This window comes from Rhinatrema bivittatum, chromosome 8, assembly GCF_901001135.1.
Source record: "Rhinatrema bivittatum chromosome 8, aRhiBiv1.1, whole genome shotgun sequence".
NCBI lineage: Eukaryota > Metazoa > Chordata > Amphibia > Gymnophiona > Rhinatrematidae > Rhinatrema > Rhinatrema bivittatum.
The window spans coordinates 140,625,398-140,644,850 of NC_042622.1; the positions used below are offsets into that span (position 1 = coordinate 140,625,398).

The window sequence follows — 19,453 nt, forward strand, 5'->3', positions numbered from 1 at the left end:
ATCCTTTAAATATCTAAAACCTGCAACTGATTACATAGAAAATGTACCCCCAGGTTTTTCCCTAATGGAGTCTTCCCCACTGTTGAGTGTCTAAACCAGAGTTTCGGACACAAATTAAATGTCACCCAGTAGAATATTTTTAGACCCTAAAGCTACTACCTGGAAACCACCTGTGTAAAAAAAATAGGTGGTTGTATTGATTTGGTGCATATACTGAAGCCAACATAATCTTCCCTGAAGTTTCCCCTTACCATTAGATAACTTCCTTCCTGGGCCACATCAGATTTTTCCATCTTAAAGGAGACACTGTTACGAATCAGAATCGCCATGCCACATTACTTTGAGGATCTTTGCACGCTAAATACCTGAGACACCCATCGCTTCCAGAATTTATTATGTTCTTTGTCCATGGGTCTCTTGCAAGAATGCAATTTTGTACCCCAATCTATTAAGATGCGGTAATACGTTTTCTCTATTTATTGGCGAGCCAAGGCCTGCTACATTCCACAATATACTTTTAATGTGGGTCCCCACCCCATATCTCTACTGCAAAAAATAAGTATGTGTCCCTACCTTAACGAGAGAGACTCATGCTGACCCACTTCGAGGAATGAGTCTCCTAGGTGCCACCATCAACTATTATTATTACCTACAGTGAACTTGCTGTGTCCTACACTTGGGAGGTTCCCCCCATACTCACAGCTCTCACCCCTTTGTCCCTCCCTCCCTCTTCCCTTATCTTTATCCCCATTAAAAAAACCACCACTATTATCCATCTTGCCATAGCAGAGGTCTGAGAGAAAGTGACGAGTTCTCATTCCAAAACCACCCTTTCATGTATCCCAAATTGTTCTATTCCCCTGTCCCATCCACCGTATCCTCTATTCCTTAAACTTCCTAAGAAATACCATTATATTGAATACTCAATGCACAATGTCTTGACATCAGATACCTTTGCAGGTTCCATAGCAACCATATTTTACAGTTTTGAAACTATTCATTTTATGCTAATGGATAAGTATTTCACCAATTGGTATGCAAGGCAGTTCTATTAATGCAGTTTATTTTTGCAGCACAGCCAACTTCACTGGCCCCTGAAGCAGTTGTGTCAAAACACTGACCTTGTTGGGCTGAGACTCCCATGGATTCAACCATGTAGTTACAGCTCTCCTGGTAGTCGAAAGAAATTTCTTAAGTATTGCATAGTATGTTTCTATATGAAAACTGCACAATGTTTTCATTGGGAACTAAAATAATTGTTGGTGGCATGTCTTAAATTCAGCTAAAGTTTCTGGATCACTTTAGACTGTGGCACTTGGGATTAGCAGCTGTTAAATGTCCGGGGTTTTTTTTAGCATATTATACCCCTGGGAGACCAAGGGGAAATTTCCAGGGTCATAGCCAGGCCCTACCCAGTCAGAGGCTTAGGCCTGGTGGAAGAATCCACAAAATGGCCGCACCAGATCTGAGAGCACTGGAGCTGCCCCTGCTGTCTGCATTTGGAAAACTCAACAAAAGCCAAAGGCCATACCGAGAAGAAGACTACTGCCACAGATTAAGGAGCAAAGAAATAAAGGAGGCTCTAACTCTCATCTAGCACTCCATGGCTGTAATACAGTCACCATTCCCACAGTTGCAAAAAAAAAAAAAAATGGGAACTGGCTGAAGAAGGATGAACTTGCCTCTCTGCAAGTGTAATTAAGGTTGTATCCCTTCACGGTATTTGAGTTCTCTGAAGCAATGCAAACAGCTCTTGGCAATATCTTTTCACCACCTATTTTGAGTCTCTTTCTACTCAAGAAGTTCAAGGGGTCAGAAGACTCTGAAAATACTGAGATGGCTACTTAGGTCATACCGTGCGCCTCCTTTTGTAAGAGGCCTCCCTATGAAAAAAAAAGAGGCTGCCCTAAAACAGTTGCTGAAGGAGCTGACACTGGACTGAGCGACGCTGCAATCCTATCCCACAGCTAAAAGAGGAGGCCCAAGCTGCTCTAAAGCAGTGCATAACAAAATGTCCACTGGTGCTCCTGCTACTATCAAAAAAGCTTGGAGGAACAAGACTCAAATGCTACTGCTGCTATTCCTTCCTGGGCTATTGCAGATGCCCGCCCCATGCCGGAGTGAGCGCCTGCCTACCACTAGGCCCAGCAACGCTGGGAACTTTCCCCAGAAGGCACTACCCTAAAACAGCACACTGTATGAAATGCAGGCTTTTTCCCACGGTCCACCAGCACCATCACTGCCCTTCAGCCAAGTCCCATGGCAGCTGCCTGGATCCACTCAAAAACAAACTGGGTACTTAACTCAGGCTTCAGTCCTCAAAAATCTCTAAATCCCTGATCAGCTCTGCTGATGGTCCTATTGCAGCTGCCCAGACCCTATACTTTTTTTTTTCTATTTTATTGCCAACACAGAGAAGGCTTAAAATATTTAAAGGAGAAGTATATGCTGAGGTGGGAAGGTGGGGAGATTCAGGCAGGAAAGGGGAAAAGGATAGCTACAAACCATTCCTCTAGAAGCTCCTCCAGTGCCCGCAAATCAGCGAGAGATGGAGCAGAAGGCCGTCACCTCAGGGCCGAATTATCGTCTATTTATTTTTGTCAGTCAAGGGGCCCACTCATCTGAGGGAGAGAAGACCAGCCTTTCACCTCAGGAGCGTCCTGTCAATTTTTTCTGTTCAGCCTAACAGGATGAAGTCCACAGAACAGGATGCTTGTCAAACATATGCTAGAGACAGAAAATACTGGCAGGCTGGTGTCAGCGCAGAGGTATATAAGGCAGTAAACCTGTTATTCTTGGTCTCCATCTGCTGGTTGGCATGCATAGTCTGGTCTAGTCTGACTAGATGAAGAAAAAACTGTGAATTACATCATTAAAACTCTCAGTACTAAAAATATTACACAAGACAGTAGAAAAGTCTGAATATCTTTCATATCTATATATCTATACTATATAGATATCATAAAGGCACTTCAGTTACACTAAAATTTCTAAGTTTAATTCATAAATAAATACACAGCATATCAAATCTCTCTGCCCAATACTGCCTTGTTTCCACCAACATGGTTATCTCAAGGGCCACCAGATACATGAACATAAGATATGCCATACTGGGTCATTCAAGGATCCATGAAGCCCAGCACCTGTTTCCAACAGTGGCCAATCCAAATCACAAGTATTTGGCAAGTACCCAAACATTAAATAGATCTCAAGTTACTATTCCTTATTAATTGATAGGAGTTTATGGATTTTTCCTCTAGGAACTTATCAAACCTTTTTTAAACCCAGTTACATTAACTGCCGTAACATCTCTGGCAATAAATTCCAGTGTTAAAATACACAAATTGAATTTTCTTCAATTTGTTTTAAATGAGCTACTTGCTAGCTTCATGGAGTGCCCCCTAGTCCTATTTATCTGAGAGAGTAAATAACCGATTTACAGTAACCTGTTCAAATCCTTTCATGATTTTGTAGAATATGAAGTAATAGTTTGCTGTGCGTCATAGAGTAATACAGACTTAAATAAGTGTTTGCCACACCAGTGTATTCACTAAATTACGTATATGAGGAAGTTAAATACCTGTAATGCTATCAAGCCCGAACAGCCACATGACCTGTAATAACCAATGAGAACACAATTAAAATCTGTAAGAGCCAACACATCAAGAATAAATGTGTGTGCAAGACAAAAAAAAAAATCAACATTCATACTCCCAGGACAAACTGAATAAATCAAGATTCAACACTGCTCTTATCTCATTGTCAAGACAGAATCCAGGTCCCCAGCGCACCATATCGCAGGCAGACTCTATGATCCCAGTGAAAGGTTGCAGTGAACAGAGATCAAAAGAGTGTTCATCATCCACTCTGCCACACATCTCTTGTGTTCTGGGATTCGAGTCTTAAGACCCAATTCGCAAAGGTTTTTCTTCCATTCTGTATCTATGAATCCAGCCCCAAGTGTACACAGTTACTTCTCTGTAGATTTTAGTTCATGAAAACAAACATTACAAAGCAACAACAGCAGAGCTAGAGTTCCGTAAAGCTCTTCACAACATTTTCTCTCTCAGCATTGGAATTTACAAATTTAAGTGGTTTTATTGATAGCTTACAGCAAGAGCAATGCTTTATGACTTTGGTTTTATTAGATATAATTATTAGATACCCATATTATTGCTTATAAGCTATTCTGTTTTTATTCCATTGTTTATTTGTATATTTTCTTATACTTTGAGCTTTGAAAAAGTAACATAGTTGAATGATTTGATCCCTCCCACAGGTTTTCCTGTCTCTCATTCTTATCTCCCAGTTCACTACCTGCCTTTCCATCCTCTCTCCATTTCTTTCAGCTTCACTCCACCATCATCTCACCCCTCCAAATCCTCTCCCTTGCTGCTCCCAGCCTTAGCCTGCCAGCCTCACATCCCTTCCCACCCCATCTTTTCTCCCCTTTCATCTCTTCTTAGTCAATCCTTTCCTTCTCTGCTCCACATCCATCCTCTCCCCAGACTGGCAGGAAGAGAAGATATGGAGCTCCATACTGTGACTGCCTTTTCCTGCCACCTGGGGTAGGTTTGCAGTTTGAACAACACAGAACAGGATCTTCAAGTCTGGACTGAGTAGCAAGAAGAGATAATTGCAGCATGAAGTGCCACTGTCCTCCTGCCAACAGTGGGAGATGGTGATTGACTGCTTCTTGACTGTCACTAGATGGTGGGAGCAAGAAGAGAGTGTCACCCAACCCAATCAGGACTATTTCTGTTATCTTTCTTCCATATTTTCTTGGTCTCTGATTGCATATGAAACTTGAGGATCTTTTCTCTATATATATTAGCCACAGAATAGTTTGTTAGTTTATGTTTATTATTTCTTGATGAATCACAATTAATTACATTAGCAAATCAGAACAATGTACATAGCAAATTATATGAATCACCATAACACTACAAATATAAAATATAAAAACATTACAAAAAATAAAAAAATGTAAATAAAACTAAAAATATAAAAGGACAATAAACAAAGCATAAAAACATATACAAATATAAAACATTATAGAAAGACAGAAGTTTTAAGTTGGCACAGAATTAAGATGTGGATAAGCCTGTAGAAAGGAATGAGCCTAAGAAGCTTCATAGATGCCAGAAAGGAAACCCCCATAACATAGAAGATCTGGTTCTAATTTATAAAGGAATGGGTTGTTAAGAGAGTATTGGTTTAATTTTTCCCTTTTCACTCCTCTTTTTTCCTGTTCCTCTCTCCCAATATTACCTAGAATAAAGGGGATAAATATTTCTGTTTAAAAGTAGTTGTATTATTACAATTAATGTGGTGTAACAATTTTCTTTTGTGTATTCCTCTTGATTGAATGCAAAGGATTCTTTGTGTATAATATGTAAAATTGATAAATAAATAAATGGAAAAAAAAAAAAAGAAAGGAATGAGCCTAAATGTCAAATAGTCTTTCAATATGAATACTAAGCGGTAATGAATTTCTTAGGCAAGGAGAAAAGAAAGAAAAACAGATTTCCCTAGATCTTTCAAACATATTTCTCTGACAGAAGGAACCACTAAAAGCTCTTGCTCAGAAGAACATAGTGAATGTGATGGCAAGTAATGGGAGATTAAAGAAGAAAGATATAAGGAGGTGCCCCAACGCAAGGGTTCAAAGGTAAGGCATCTAATCTTAAATCAGATGCATAAAGACACTGGGAGCCAATGTAGCTCAACCTGGAGCTACATTGGCTCCAGGTTGAGCTACGTTGGAGGGGAGTGGGGTATGATAAAATCTGGACTTTCAAAAATAAGCTTGGGTCAGTATTCTGTACCATCTGAATTTGTCTAATCTGTACAGTAGAGACTATGTAATTAGACATTGCAATGATCTAATGTGGAGAGGGTAAGTGAGCGAGGTTTTAAGATCTGCAGAATCCAGAAAGGGTCTAAGACTATAAACCAAGAAAAAATAAGAAATCTACATGAGGTTAGAAATGTGATGAGAAAATCTAAGTTGATTGTCAAGAGTTATACCTAAAATGGTTACAATATTCTTTGCTTGGTACTGATACTATTATCAGCAATGCAGTTCTTGTGCTTTTCTCCTTTACTGCAATATCCGGTTTCCTTGATTTCAGCTTTCTAGCTGTTGAAATAGGAATGCACCAGGTAATCACAACTTTTTCATTCTCTATAATTCTCTCAGGATCACGATCCCTGCCCTTTGGTATAGTGGTTTTATAATGTTTATACTATTTTCCAGTGATTGTGTGGTTCCATCATATGCCTTCCTGTATACAGGCCTTCTGACATCAACACGACATCCAGCAATGAAGTATGTAACAGTTTCTAGTTTTGTTTACAGAATCTGCATTTATATGTTTTACTGGTTTTTTTTCTATGTCAATAATTCACTAGCCTGTGCTACAATTATCAGTCTCTCACCTGTAGGTCTAAGCTTCCCTCTCCTTTAACCATTCCTTCACCAGATTTTGATCCATGTGAAGTTTATGAAGCAACTATTTCCCCACTATATTTATGCTTTTGCCAATTGATTTTTTTATCTGCTGCTCAGATTCTTTGAAGAGTTTTTTCTCTTAAATCTTCTGGATTCAAGATATTCTCTATCCTTCAGCAGTGATTTCAGTAATTTAGCCACTGCCAAGGTCAGACTAACTGGAAGGAGGCTACTTAAAAGCCATCACTCAAGCATGGGGTACTAATGGTTCTTAAGGAAGCCATAATTCATGCTGCTCAGTCAGAGCACTGCTACTGCACAGACTGGGCTAGGCTGAAGAAGAGAAAAGGATTAAACTTTTGTAAAATACCTAGTCAACTGCAAAGGAAACCCCATACCATCTTAAACCCTCATTTCTACACCACAAAGCAGTTACATACACCAGGCTATTAATGTTCTGGAAGACCAATGAGGAGATTAAGGGTGGTTAATAGACCAAAACTAACACTCTCTCTCGTGTGCCAGTCTTTCATGAAGAACTGAATAGTGTGGGAATAAACCAGCAGCCACATTATTTTAAATAATAATAATAATATAGCATTTCTGAAATGTTTCATGATTCCCTTTTGATGCTTGTTTTCCAAAACAAAACAAAAAAAAAAAAGGAAACTGATGTAGATTAAGGTAACGCAAATAAAGCACAAACGGTACCAAAAGTCTCTATTTGAAATTTAAAGCATCGATTCTTCCAGACTATCCCTGGAAAACGAAACTATAACCCAGTCCATGACATTTCAATTTTTAGATCTTATATTTTGGAAAAAAAAAAAACTGAGAAACTGTTTATGCATATTAAAAGTATGACTGCTGTTGACAGCCTCTAGGCTCTTCAGTGGAACGCATTAAAACCAGTGAGTGATGGATAGGACGGAACTCGCTGCTCAGACAAGGGAAAGCAGCTCGAGGACAGCGCTAGCTGCCGGTGGGTCCAAAACCTGCAGACGGAGCGCATGAAGGAGCAGCGGCACAAGCCTTCAGACGTGTGTGCAGGGGCTTGGGGGGAGAGAGGCAGGGAACGTTCACAAACAGAGCCCAGCGGAGGAGGGGATGGGAAGGTCAACAGTTAAGAGATTAAAAACTCTGCCCCAACCAGAAGCGGGTCCTGGAGTGATCAAAGGCTCCTCTAGAGCCCTTTCCGGAGCAACTCTCCAATCCTTCACCCGCAGAGGAGCCGCCGCCGGGCTGGAAGGCAGTGGGACAGGCATTTGCACCGCAAAGTCGGGCCCCATGCTCGAGAGCCACGCTACAAACATCTCACGCCCGACTCCGTAACCGCCGAGAGTCCGGACTCCCCTCCCACCCAGAGTCCCAGCCGCCATCCTAACCCATTCCTCCACTCCTACCTCAAGTAACTACGGCCGCCACTAACTTTCAGCAGCTAACTGCTCACCTCCCCTCCCATCGGCCACGCCTCCTCTTTCCCGATTGTGCGGACGGGTGGCACTAAAGCGGCCGGCGATTGGTGGTTAGCGCTGTAGCCAATCGGGTGACGGGTTGTTGCGTCGTGGGTGGTGCTGTCGGGGACGCATTTCTTTTTTCCTATAGGAAAGGGTCGGTAACGAGCGAGCCGCTGGTTGTGAGAGCTACCAGTCCATCTCGGGAAGGGAAGCTCGCCAGGAGCTGTTTGAAGTGTAAGTTCTTTATCGCGTCGCTCTTCGGGGCTCAGCCTCTCTCGCTCCGATAGTCGAGCCATATGCTGCCTCGCCGCAGAACAAACCCAGTAAGGGCAGCAGCTCTGCAAAGCTCGTACATTATTTTTGCATTTTCAGATCATGCTCTCAAAAAAAAAAATATCTGTGCTTCTGGTAATATGCAAGTTATGGACAAGACTAATAGTTTCTATTACCTAAAGCCATGATTTTTTTCAGCCTACCGCGATCAGAAAATGACTTGAGGTCACCAATTTGTTCTTCAGAAAGGAACCTTTGGTCTTTACAAAGCTCAGTCAAAATCAGAGCAGTAGTATTGCGGGGGGGGGGGGGGGGGGCTTTCATGGCGGCACTGAGCTGTTAGTTTCCCAGATCATATTTTACGATAGTCTTACATAAGAAGGCTTTTCGTTCTGAGGCCTACCCTTCCTCTCCTACTTCTCCCCTGCATTTATGATTGAGCTGAACAATTATTTGGTCTTTATTATTACCTTTTAATATAAGGCTTAGGGGTAACCTGCATGGAGTGGTAGTTACTACCTTATGAAGCTTGGATGGACTATTTGGTCTTCTGCTATCATTGCTCTGTATGTTACTATGTTATTCCTATAGTCGTATTTAGCTATAGCTAGCATAAAGCTTTGATGATTGGTGCTATGCCTCACTCTTGTAATACTTGTGCTAATTTAACACATCTGTAAGTGATTATAAGCATTATACATTTTTTATGAAGCCTTAATTAATTTCTTTGAAAAACAAACATTTTGCAGCACATTTATAAAACCATTTTTTTGGATTAGTATAAGTTCATAAAAGTGCCATGTTGGGTCAGACCAAGTTCCATTGAGCCCAGTATTCTGTCTCCAATAGTGGCCAGTTGGAGTCACAAGTGATAATTAGATCCCCAATGGGTGATCTGTTTTTTTGTCCCTCACTCTTAGAGAACAGCAGTGGCTTCCTAAGTCTATCTGGCTAATAATTGTTTATTTGGACTTTTCCTTCAGGAACTTCTCCAATCCTCTTTTGACCCCCAACTATGGGTGTTGCCTTGACCACATCCTCCAGCAACAGATTCTATAGCTTGACTGGGTGCTGAATGAAAAAATACTTCCTATGATTTGTTTTAAATCTGGCAGTTGTTAGTTTCATGACTTGTTGCCTAGTTTGACAGAATAAATAAGTTCCTACTTTACCTGTCATGATTTTAACCATTTCAATCACATCCTCTCTCACTTGTCTCTTTTCCAAGCTAAAGAGCCCTAAGCTGTTTAGCCTTTGTGCATAAGGGAGCTTTTCTATCTTCTTTATCATTTTTGTGACCATTCTCTTTACCTATTCATTTCCAACCTCTAAACTTTAGGAATCCCACACTGTTTAGCCTATGCCCTTTTGACTTTGTTTACGGTTTTCATTTTACCACCTCTTCTGGAAAGACATTCCAGGCATCCACCATACTCTCCACAAAGATATATTTCCTGTGTTGGGTCTCAATCTTCCCCTGGAGTTTCATTTCTTGACCCCTAGGCTTACTGTTTCCTTACTACTAGAAAAATTTTAAAGTTCATGCATCATTAAAACTGAAGGTCTGTATCATATCTTCTCTTCCAGGGTGTACATATTCAGATCCTTCAGCCTCTCCTCATAAGTCTTCCACTACAGACCCCCACACCAATTTGGTCGCTGTTCTCGGGACACCTCACTCCTGTCTCTGTCCTTTTTTAGGATATGGGCTCCAGGGGCGGCCACACTAAGGACATTATCTCCTCCTTTTTATTAGTGGTTATTCCTCTCTACGCAACCCAGCATTTTTCTGGTTTTAGGTATCACTTTATTACAATCCTTCCCATCACCAACCACTATTACACTAAGGTCCCTCTCCCCATCTGTATATATTAATCTTTCACCCACCATCATATACAGTGCTTTTGGATTTCTGCACCCCAGGTGCATGACTCTGCACTTTCTGGCATTGAATCCCCACTGCCAAATCTTGGACCATGCTTTGTTTTCTTAAATCACTTTTCATTCTCTTTACTCCTTCAGGCATGTCACTCTGTGTTAGATCTTAGCATCATTCGCAAATAAACTTTACCTGACATCCCTTCCATATTGTTACTCACAAAGATATTGAACAGAACTGCTCCCAAAACCAATCCCTATGGCACTCCACTTAACTCTGTTCTCTCTTCAGTGTAGGTTCCGTTTACTATTACATGCTGGCTCCTACCAGTGAACTACTTTGTAATCCATTCCACCACCTTGGCGTCCACTCCCAAGTTTCTCATTTTATTCATGAACCTCCTATGCAGGACCCATATCAAAAGCTTTGCTGAAAGCCATGTAATCATACTGAGCACTTTTCCTTTATTCATTTCTTTAGTCACACAATCAAAAAAAAAAAATCAATTTGTCTGACAGCACCTTCTGCTGACGAACGCATGCTGCCTCAGGTCCAGAAACACAGCAGTTGTCGATGGAGCACTGTCCTTTCCTTTAGCAGTCTCCATTAATTTTCCCACCTGTAGGTGAGACTAACCATCCTGTAGTTTCCAGCCTCCTCTCTGCTACCACTCTTGGGACACGGGACCACAACCGCTCTTCTCCAAAAGGGAGTCCATTGGACCACTCACCGGAGTCAAGGTCATAGAGGGAAAACAAATCTTCCCCTTTCTTTTCGAAAGAGAAAACCGAGAAGGGTTGCACCCCTTTGGCAATTGGCTCCGGCATGCCACTGGCGCTCAGGTCTTATAGGGGACATCAGCACCACTCTGACAGCGGTGCTGCTCTCCCAGCCCACTGCACACTCTCACCAGTCACAGGCAAGCCATGGACCTTCTACGCAGCTGGGAACCCCCTTCCTGGCACCACTGGCGCTCAGGTCTTATAGGGGACATCAGCACCACTCTGACAGTGGTGCTGCTCTCCAGTCCCACCACTCTCTCTCACCGGTCACAGGCAAGCCACAGACCTCTTTCGCAGCTGGGAATCCCCCACTGTGCTGCTATTTTAACAATTCAAAACAATTTTGTGTTACCTCACTCATTCCTTTTTCCAGATTGTTTATGAATATGCTAAACAGCCCAGGTCCCAATACAGACCGCTGGGGCACTCCACTAACTTCCTTTCTCCACACGGAAAACTGACCATTGGTTACTGTCTTTTTATCCAGAAACCAATCCACAACAGAACACTGCCTCCGATCCCATTACCTACCAATTTCTTTAGTAGTTGCTCATGAAGGACTTTGTCAACTGCCTTTTGAAACTCCAAACACATTATATCATCTGGCTCACCTTTTTATCTGTTTATCTACACCCTCACAAAAAGTCTAGTAAATTGGTAAGACAAGCCTTCCCTTGGCAAAACCCATGTTGACTCTCCCTCCTTAAACCATATCAATTGATGTGATAATTTTGTTTTTAAGAATAGCTTTGGCCATTTTGCCTGTCACTGACATCAGGCTCACCGGTCTGTAGTTTCCCAAGTCACCTCAGAGCTGTTTTTAAAAACTGACATCACATTGGTGACCCTCCAGTCTTCTGGTACCTTGGCTGTTTTAAATAAGTTACAAATCACCAGAAATAGGTCTGCAGTTTCATTGAGCTCCTTCAGAAATAGGGTGACTAGCATCTGGCCTCAGTGATGTCTTTAGTCTGTCAATACGAGTTATGTCCTCCAGTTGCTCAGAATCATCACAATCAAAAAATATTTCTGGTGTGGGTATGACTTGGACGTTCTCCTTAGTAAAGACAGAGGCAAAGAATTAATCTAGTTTTTCTGCTATTTCCTTGCCCACCCATTTTACCTTTGGTCATGCAGTGACCCAGCTGCCTACCTCACAGGCTTGTTGCTTCAACTGTACTAAAGTACTTTTTTTTTTTTTTTCTCTGGCAAGCTTCTTTTCAAATTCTCTTAACCTGCTTAATTACCTTTTTTTTTTTTTTTTTTTTTTTTTTTTTTTTTTTACATCTAACTTGCTTGAGCTCTTCCCTATTTTCCTCATTTTGGGTCTGCTTTCATTTTTTTTTAAAGATGCCCTTCTGGCTTTAATTGCCTCTTTCACCTCTCGCTATTAAACCACAGAGTTGTTTTGGTTTTCCTTTGAATTTTTTTAATGCATGGAATACATTTTAAACACTGTAGATCACTCTCAGTTTTTATCTAACAAACTTCCTCGTTTTATCTTAGTTAAATGCTACTGCTGTAGTTTTCCTTAGTACTCGCTTTCCAGTGATTGTTACTGTTGCCAAGCAGAGCCACAATCTTTCTCTTGCAGCAGGTCCTGCCTTTTACCAAGAAGTAGCTCTAATATAATTTACCCTCTTGGTTCCATGATCAACTGCTGCAAGAAGTACCGTAATTGATATGGTTTTAGGTGTTGGGCACAGAATCAGGATATGTATAAAAGAAAAATTCCTTAAATATTGATCATTGCTTTTCATTGTTTCCTTTAGCTGTGCACTGGCTTTTTCATTTTTTTAGATATAAATTGGAAGAGGTTAGAGCCTTGGTGTATGCTTGGTCTGACCAGGGTACATTGAGCCCAGCATCCTTTTATCCGACAGTGGCTAGATTAGTCACAAGGACCTGGTAGATCCCAAAAAGTAGAACTGTTGCTCACTCCCAGTGCAAGGCAATGGATTTTCCAAGTCTACTTGGCTAATACCTGTTTATGAATTTTTTTGTCCATGACCTTGCCAAATCCTTTTTAAACCCTGCTGTGCTATCAGGCCGATACGGGAGATCTGGCACTCCGAGGCGAGCACCCGCTCTCTCAACGTGCACCCAGGCCACTCTTCTGGACGCGCGATCAAGTATTTAAATGAGGGCCCACGGTAAAAGGAGGCGCTAGGGACACTAACATGTCCCTAGCACCTCCTTTTTGACAGAAGCGGTGGCTGTCAGCGGGTTAGCAGCAGACGCTCAATTTTACCGGTGTCTGTTCTCAAACCCGCTGACAGCCACAGGTTCAGAAAACGGATACCGGCTAAATTGAGCATCCATCTTCCGGGCCGCGGACCGATTTTTTTTATTTTTTTTTAATTTTGGGCCTCCGACTTAATATTGCTATGATATTAAGTCGGAGGGTGTACAGAAAAGCATTTTTTTCTGCTTTTCTGTACACTTTCCCGGTGCTGGCAGAAATTAACGCCTGCCTTTGGGCAGGTGTTAATTTCTGAAAGTAAAATGTGCGGCTTACTTTCTGTATGGCGTGGGAATAACTAATGGGCCTATTAACAGGCATTTGCATTTTGCGGGTGCTATTAGTTTCGGGGGGGGGGGGGAGGGTGGCCGTGCTTTTGACGCGCTATTACCCATACTGTATAAGGGGTAAAAATAGCGCATCAAACACGCGGCCAATCGCGGGCTAGCAGTGCACTCCACCAGAGCGCACTGTACTGTATTGGCCTGTATGTTGTCCCCATTGTCTGGCAACAGCTTTGATAGTTTACTTAGTATTTAGTGAAATACTTCCTACAAGTTGTTTTAAATTTGCTGATTGAGTATCTCCTTGTTTTAGTATTTGAAAGGGTAAATAACCATCTTTTTATTTACCCATGCCTCATCACTCATGATTATGTAAACTTTCTACATGTCTTCTCTCAAGTGTCTCCTTTCCAAACAAGCCTTTTCCTCAGACAAGGCATTAAAGAAATCCCTTGCTACTTTTGCCTTTAGATGGCTTGTTTAAATATCACAATCTCTACTTGCTAAAGCTGAAATTTGGATGGTTGCAAGGATTCTGCTCTAATCTTGCACATGTTGTAAACAAAACAATACTCGAGATAATTACAGGCTAGAATCAGTCTGACATTTTACAAGTACATTTTCTAAATATTTAAAAAATATAAAATTTACAAAAATTGCTTGTGGTGGAATGTCCCCCCAGAATGTGTAGTAATTGTACCTGTTTTGAACGTTCCCTTATCTTTTTTTTTTCAGAGAATTGCCATGGGATTGCTTACCAAGATTGTACGAGGCTTAATACGGGGTGCAGACAGGACAGCAGTGCACACCACCAAACGGCGCGGCCCCAGGGCTGCCCCCAAATGGAAAGGGCCCAAGCGGACTGGCTTTCACACGCCAAGTGCCAAATTTGTCAGTGTGAAGGAGATGATCCCAGAGTTTGTGGTACCAGACTTGACTGGATTCCGTTTGAAGCCGTATGTCTCCTACAAAGCCCCAGAAGGAACAGAGGAAACTCCCACTGCCAAAAAACTTTTCGACGAGCTCATTGCACCACAGATGGAGAAAGACATCAAAGAGGGCTCTTTCAGTCCTGACAACTTAGAGAAATATGGATTTGAATCAACACAGGAAGGCAAGCTTTTCAAGCTGTATCCTAAGAACTATGCACGCTGAGAGAGAGGGTAGCACCTTGGACTTTCCATCAGTAACTTTTTCTAAACTGTCTTTCCTAAATATATTACGTTCTGTTCACTAAGATTTGAATTGAATCAAACATGGATGTTAGAGCTACATAAGCCAACAGTGTTCTTAGGTTAAAAATCTAACCTGCACTTTGGCAGAAAATAAATTAATTTTGAATTGAGAAGTCCTGGTTTAGTATTTTTTTTTTTTTTTATCCTCTAGGATAAATGCTGAAGATTTGTAAGTAATGTTTGATACAACAGACAGTGGTTGGAAGTGGCTTAGTGGTAGTGCTGCATGCTGTCATGTGATAAACCTGGGTCTGGCTCCCAAGTCCAGCTTCTATTCTGTTAGTGAGCTGGGGCTGAGGAAGCTGCACAAGCAGCATTAACAGGTGCCAGAAGAAAAGAAGTCCCAGCCATGTTCACTGCTCAACAGTAAAACCTACTGACTCAGGATGCATGCATATATGACTCTGGAGGGAGATGCAGCCTTTGACCTCTGGATGAGGACCATTGCGGCTACCATAATGGTAGACAGGAAGGAGGTTAAAAATGCAGAGAGAGGGGAACCTAGGTAGTGGTGTCAGCTACATATGTATTAAAAAAAATACTGGCATTAAGGCATTATAATTTTTGAAAAAATATAAAAATTTAGATTATAAATTCCAGGCTCTTGTCATTGTAGTCAAGAAAAGAATGTGAATGAAGGAGAAATTACTACATACCTGATGATGTCCTTTTCTTTAGTAAGGGCAGGTTAATCTACCCCAGTGGGTTATGCACCTCTACCAGCAGATGGAGACAGAGCAAAGCTGACATCACAGTATATATACTCCTGCAGCAACATCAGCCTGCCAATATTCTCAGTCTCCAGCATATGGTGGACATGCAGAATCTTTCCTCGGCGGTGGGGGGAGAGAACAAAGGCCTTCACCGCTGCATTCAGCATCCTGCACCCGCTAGCCTTTCAGCTGTTTGTCTCTCCACAGACAAATCCAGGGCAGAAAAACGAGCTTCTAAACCAAGGCACTCATTTGCAGATATCACATCAGGAAAACTCAACCGAGGGAGGGACTATAAGGTATCACCAAAGGAGAGCGGGGAAAATTAACTTTCCTTATTTTCTCCTTCTACAATTTTTTTTTTTTTTTTTAAGTAATCCCCAATACAGAGATGCATGTCCACCATCTGCTGGAAATGGAGAATGGTAGTGGGCTGTCAGTCCGGGGTATGTATACCATGACATCAGCTTTGCTTAGTCTCCATATGCTGGTAGAGCTGCATAATCTACTGCTGTGGATTAGCCTGTCTGAAGGCTAAAACGAGATTTTGTACTTTTTTTTTCTTTTTTTTAGATTCTGGCTGCCAGTCTTCATTGCTAGGTGGCCAAAAAACCAAGCTTGAAAGAATTCTGTATCTGTTTTCATCACCCTAGAATTTGACTGAGCAATCTAAAGGTCATTGCTTCAACATGCCCAGTCCAAGATCCAAACACAAAACTGTGGCTCATGCTGCATTAAACGTTTAAACCCAAATGCTTCCTCTAAGTGACTGTTGCCTTTTTAACTACTTTAACCACTACGTATTCAGTATCTTTGTGATACAATACAATAGGATAAAAGCTATGGAAGGTGAGTAAAGTTCTGAATGCATTTAGATGACAGGCCCTAGCGTACTGTGGCAAATTACAGAGGCCCTTTTTCCAAAAGGATATAGTCGGACTGCGGGTAGTATAGAGGAAGTCAACCAAAATGGTGTTGAGTCAGCACGAAAAACTATATGAGATGAGACTTAAAACTTAAATATGTATACTCTAGAGGAAAGGAGATGAGAGAGATATTGAATCTCTCAAAACATTCGAATACTTCAATGGTATAAGTTGACACATTAACATTTGACATACACAAGCAGCACATCTTTTTCAGAAGAAAGATAGCTATAGAACAAGAGGACATAGTATGAGACTCCAGGGGCAGGGATTAGAGACTGGAGCAGCACCAGACAATTTTTCATGAGTGGTGGATGCAGGCAGGGCTATGATATCCTAATAGGTGAACTAGGACACCAGCCATTAGGGGGCAGCAAACAGCAGTCATGTGGGGCTGTGAGAGGAGTAGAGACTGGTCGGGCCCCAAGTGGCAGAGACGCAGCAGGTCGCAAGCAGCACCCATCCTGCTAACGACCGAGAAATGCAGAGTCTCTGTGGGCCACGAGCAGCACATGTGCGTGGGGGTGTATATGAAAGAGCAATGGTGTTAGTGAGAGAACCTGTGTAAGGGTGCGGGTGTGAATGAGACAAGGAACCTAAGTGTATGTAAGAGAGGGAGCTTGTCTGAGTGAATGAGGTCTGAGCGGGTGCAAGACAGAAGGTTCACCTAGGACGCCTAATACCCTTGCACCAGCCCTGGATGCAGGGCATGGACTCAGACCAGAAATGGTGGAAACATACACAGTAAAGGAATTTTAAAAGGCATAGGATAAGTACATAGGATCCCTGGTGATAAAGTAAGAAGAAAGCCAAAAACAGCTGGAGTCTGGCATTGTATTAGAAGTTGGACAGACAAGATGGACCTATTGGTCTTTGTCTGTCATAGTCCAAAACAGAGTAGGGAGGTTGCAGTATTGCTAACATACCACCCCTGTCACTCTCTCTCAGGCGCAAGAGCAGTGATGGTAAAGCAAAACAAAGGTGGAGAAAGGTAGCATAACTTCCTGTTACTGCATGCAATGTGATAGCCTGGATGGAATAAGCAGGCTACAGCTCCCTAGGGAACAACACTATCACTGTTGGTGGTGACTGGGTTCTGTCCAGCAAGACCACATAGATCTAGAAGACTAGGTGTTTAGATGTCTCTCTCTAGATTATGGAGTTTAGGGGGGAGGTGAGATTATGGGTATTGGATTGGAGAGGGGATCTTGTATGGTCATCTATCCAAGATGGAAGAGAACTTAACATAAGAACATGCATACTGGGTCAGACCAAGGGTCCATCAAGCCTAGCATCCTGTTTAACAGTGGCCAATCTAGGCTATAAGTACCTGGCAAGTACCCAAAAACTAAGTCTATCCCCATGCTACTGATGCTAGTAATAGCAGTGGCTATTTTCTAAGTCAACTTGATTTAATAACAGGTAATGGACTTCTCCTCCAAGAACTTATCCAAACCTTTTTTAAACCCAGCTACACTAACCACATCCCTGGCAACAAATTCCAGAGTTTAATTGTGCATTGAGTGAAATAGAACTTTTGCCTATTAGTTTTAAATGTGCTACATGCTATCTTCATAGAGTACCCCCTAGTCCTTCTATTATCCGAAAGAGTAAATAACAGATTCACATATTACCCATTCTAGACCTCTCATGATCTTAAAGACCTCTATCATATCCCCCCTCAGCCATATCTTCTCCAAGCTGAACAGCCCTAACCTCTTTAGTCTTTCCTCATAGGGGAGCTGTTCCATCCCCTTTATCATTTTGGTCACCCTTCTCGGTACCTTCTCCATCGCAACTATATCTTTTTTGAGATGCGGCAACCAGAATTGTACACAGTATTCAAGGTGCAGTCTCACCATGGAGTGATACAGAGGCATTATGACATTTTCCATTTTATTCACTATTCCCTTTCTAATAATTCCTAACATCGTTTGCTTTTTTGACTGCCGCGGCACACTGAGCCACTGATTTCAATGTATTATCCACTATGACGCCTAGATCTCTTTCCTGGGTGGAAGCTCCTAATAAGGAACCTAACATCGTGTAACTACAGCATGGGCTTATTTTTCCCTATATGCATCACCTTGCACTTATCCACATTAAAGTTCATCTGCCATTTGGATGCCCAATTTTCCAGTCTCACAAGGTCCTCCTGCAATTTATTACAATCCACTTGTGATTTAACTACTCTGAATAATTTTGTATCATCTGCAAATTTGATTACCTCACTCGTTATTCCTTTCCAGATCATTTATAAATATATTGAAAAACACAGGTCCCATTACAGATCCCTGAGGCACTCCACTGCCTCCCCCCTCCCCCCAAGAAAATTATCCATCTAATCCTACTGTTTCCTGTCTTTTAGCCAGTTTGTAATCCATGAAAGGACATCACCACCTATCCCATGACTTTTTACTTTTCTTAGAAGCCTTTTATGAGGAACTGTGTCAAATGCCTTCTGAAAATCCAAATACACTACATTTACAGCTTCACCTTTATCTGCATGTTTATTGTTTATTAACCCCTTCAAAAAGGTGAAGCAGATTTGTGAGGCACAACTTGCCTTGGGTAAAGCCATACTGACTTTGTTCCATTAAACTATGTTTTTCTATATGTTCTGTGATTTTGATCTTTAGAATACTTTCCACTATTTTTCCTGGCACTGAAGTCAGGCTAACTAGTCTGTAGTTTCTTGGATCACCCCTGGAGCCCTTTCAAAATATTGGGGTTACATTAGCATCACTCCAGTCTTCAGGTACAATGGATGATTTTAATGATAGGTTACACATTTTTACTAATAGATCTGAAATTTCATTTTTTAGTTCCTTCAGAATGCTGGGGTGTATACCATCCGGTCCAGGTGATTAACAAATTGAAGAGTAGAAAATTAGGCCTACCACATCTTCTAGGAAGCAAACAAAAGTTAACTAACAAAACGGTGATATCTTGCAAGCAATCAAGTTTCTACAGCTGGGTTATATCCTTGTAATATGGACAGGAATAACGATGCAGATTAGATGGCCAAATTGGTCTTTTGCTGTCAACTACTATTTATCAGTTTATAAACAAACACTGTAGAACTGCTAATTAATCAGCTGAAGCTATTTATAAATTAGGTTTAGGATATACCACATACACATTAACCAAGGACTAAGAATTCAGCATGTAAAGCACCCAGTGCAATCAGAGATGCAGGTTATTTAAG

General features: G+C 41.6%; 2 protein-coding genes across 9 annotated transcripts in view; one reads left to right on the forward strand and one right to left on the reverse strand.

Moving 5' to 3' along the window:
- PNPLA7 (patatin like phospholipase domain containing 7) overlaps positions 1 to 7,955 on the reverse strand; it is a 668,718-nt gene extending 660,763 nt beyond the window's left edge. For 6 of the 8 annotated variants that reach the window (XR_003858427.1, XM_029614470.1, XM_029614469.1 and 3 more), the window contains exons 1-2: positions 7,905 to 7,951; positions 3,581 to 3,614 (exon numbers count right to left, since the gene is read on the reverse strand). Coding sequence is in view for 7 of the 8 variants with exons in the window: in XM_029614470.1 (XP_029470330.1) it covers positions 3,581 to 3,614; positions 7,905 to 7,916 (46 nt within the window). In the remaining variant the exon portion in view is untranslated. Of the gene's footprint in view, positions 1 to 3,580; positions 3,615 to 7,857 lie in introns of all 8 variants that reach the window. The other 2 variants (XM_029614471.1, XM_029614468.1) reach the window with 1 other exon arrangement.
- Positions 7,956 to 8,006: 51 nt separating this feature from the next.
- Positions 8,007 to 14,716, forward strand: MRPL41 (mitochondrial ribosomal protein L41). Its single transcript, XM_029614474.1, has 2 exons — positions 8,007 to 8,145; positions 14,107 to 14,716. Exon 2 carries the CDS (start codon positions 14,116 to 14,118, stop codon positions 14,524 to 14,526), a length of 411 nt encoding a protein of 136 aa, XP_029470334.1. The 5' UTR covers positions 8,007 to 8,145; positions 14,107 to 14,115; the 3' UTR covers positions 14,527 to 14,716.
- The last annotated feature ends 4,737 nt before the right edge of the window (positions 14,717 to 19,453 follow it).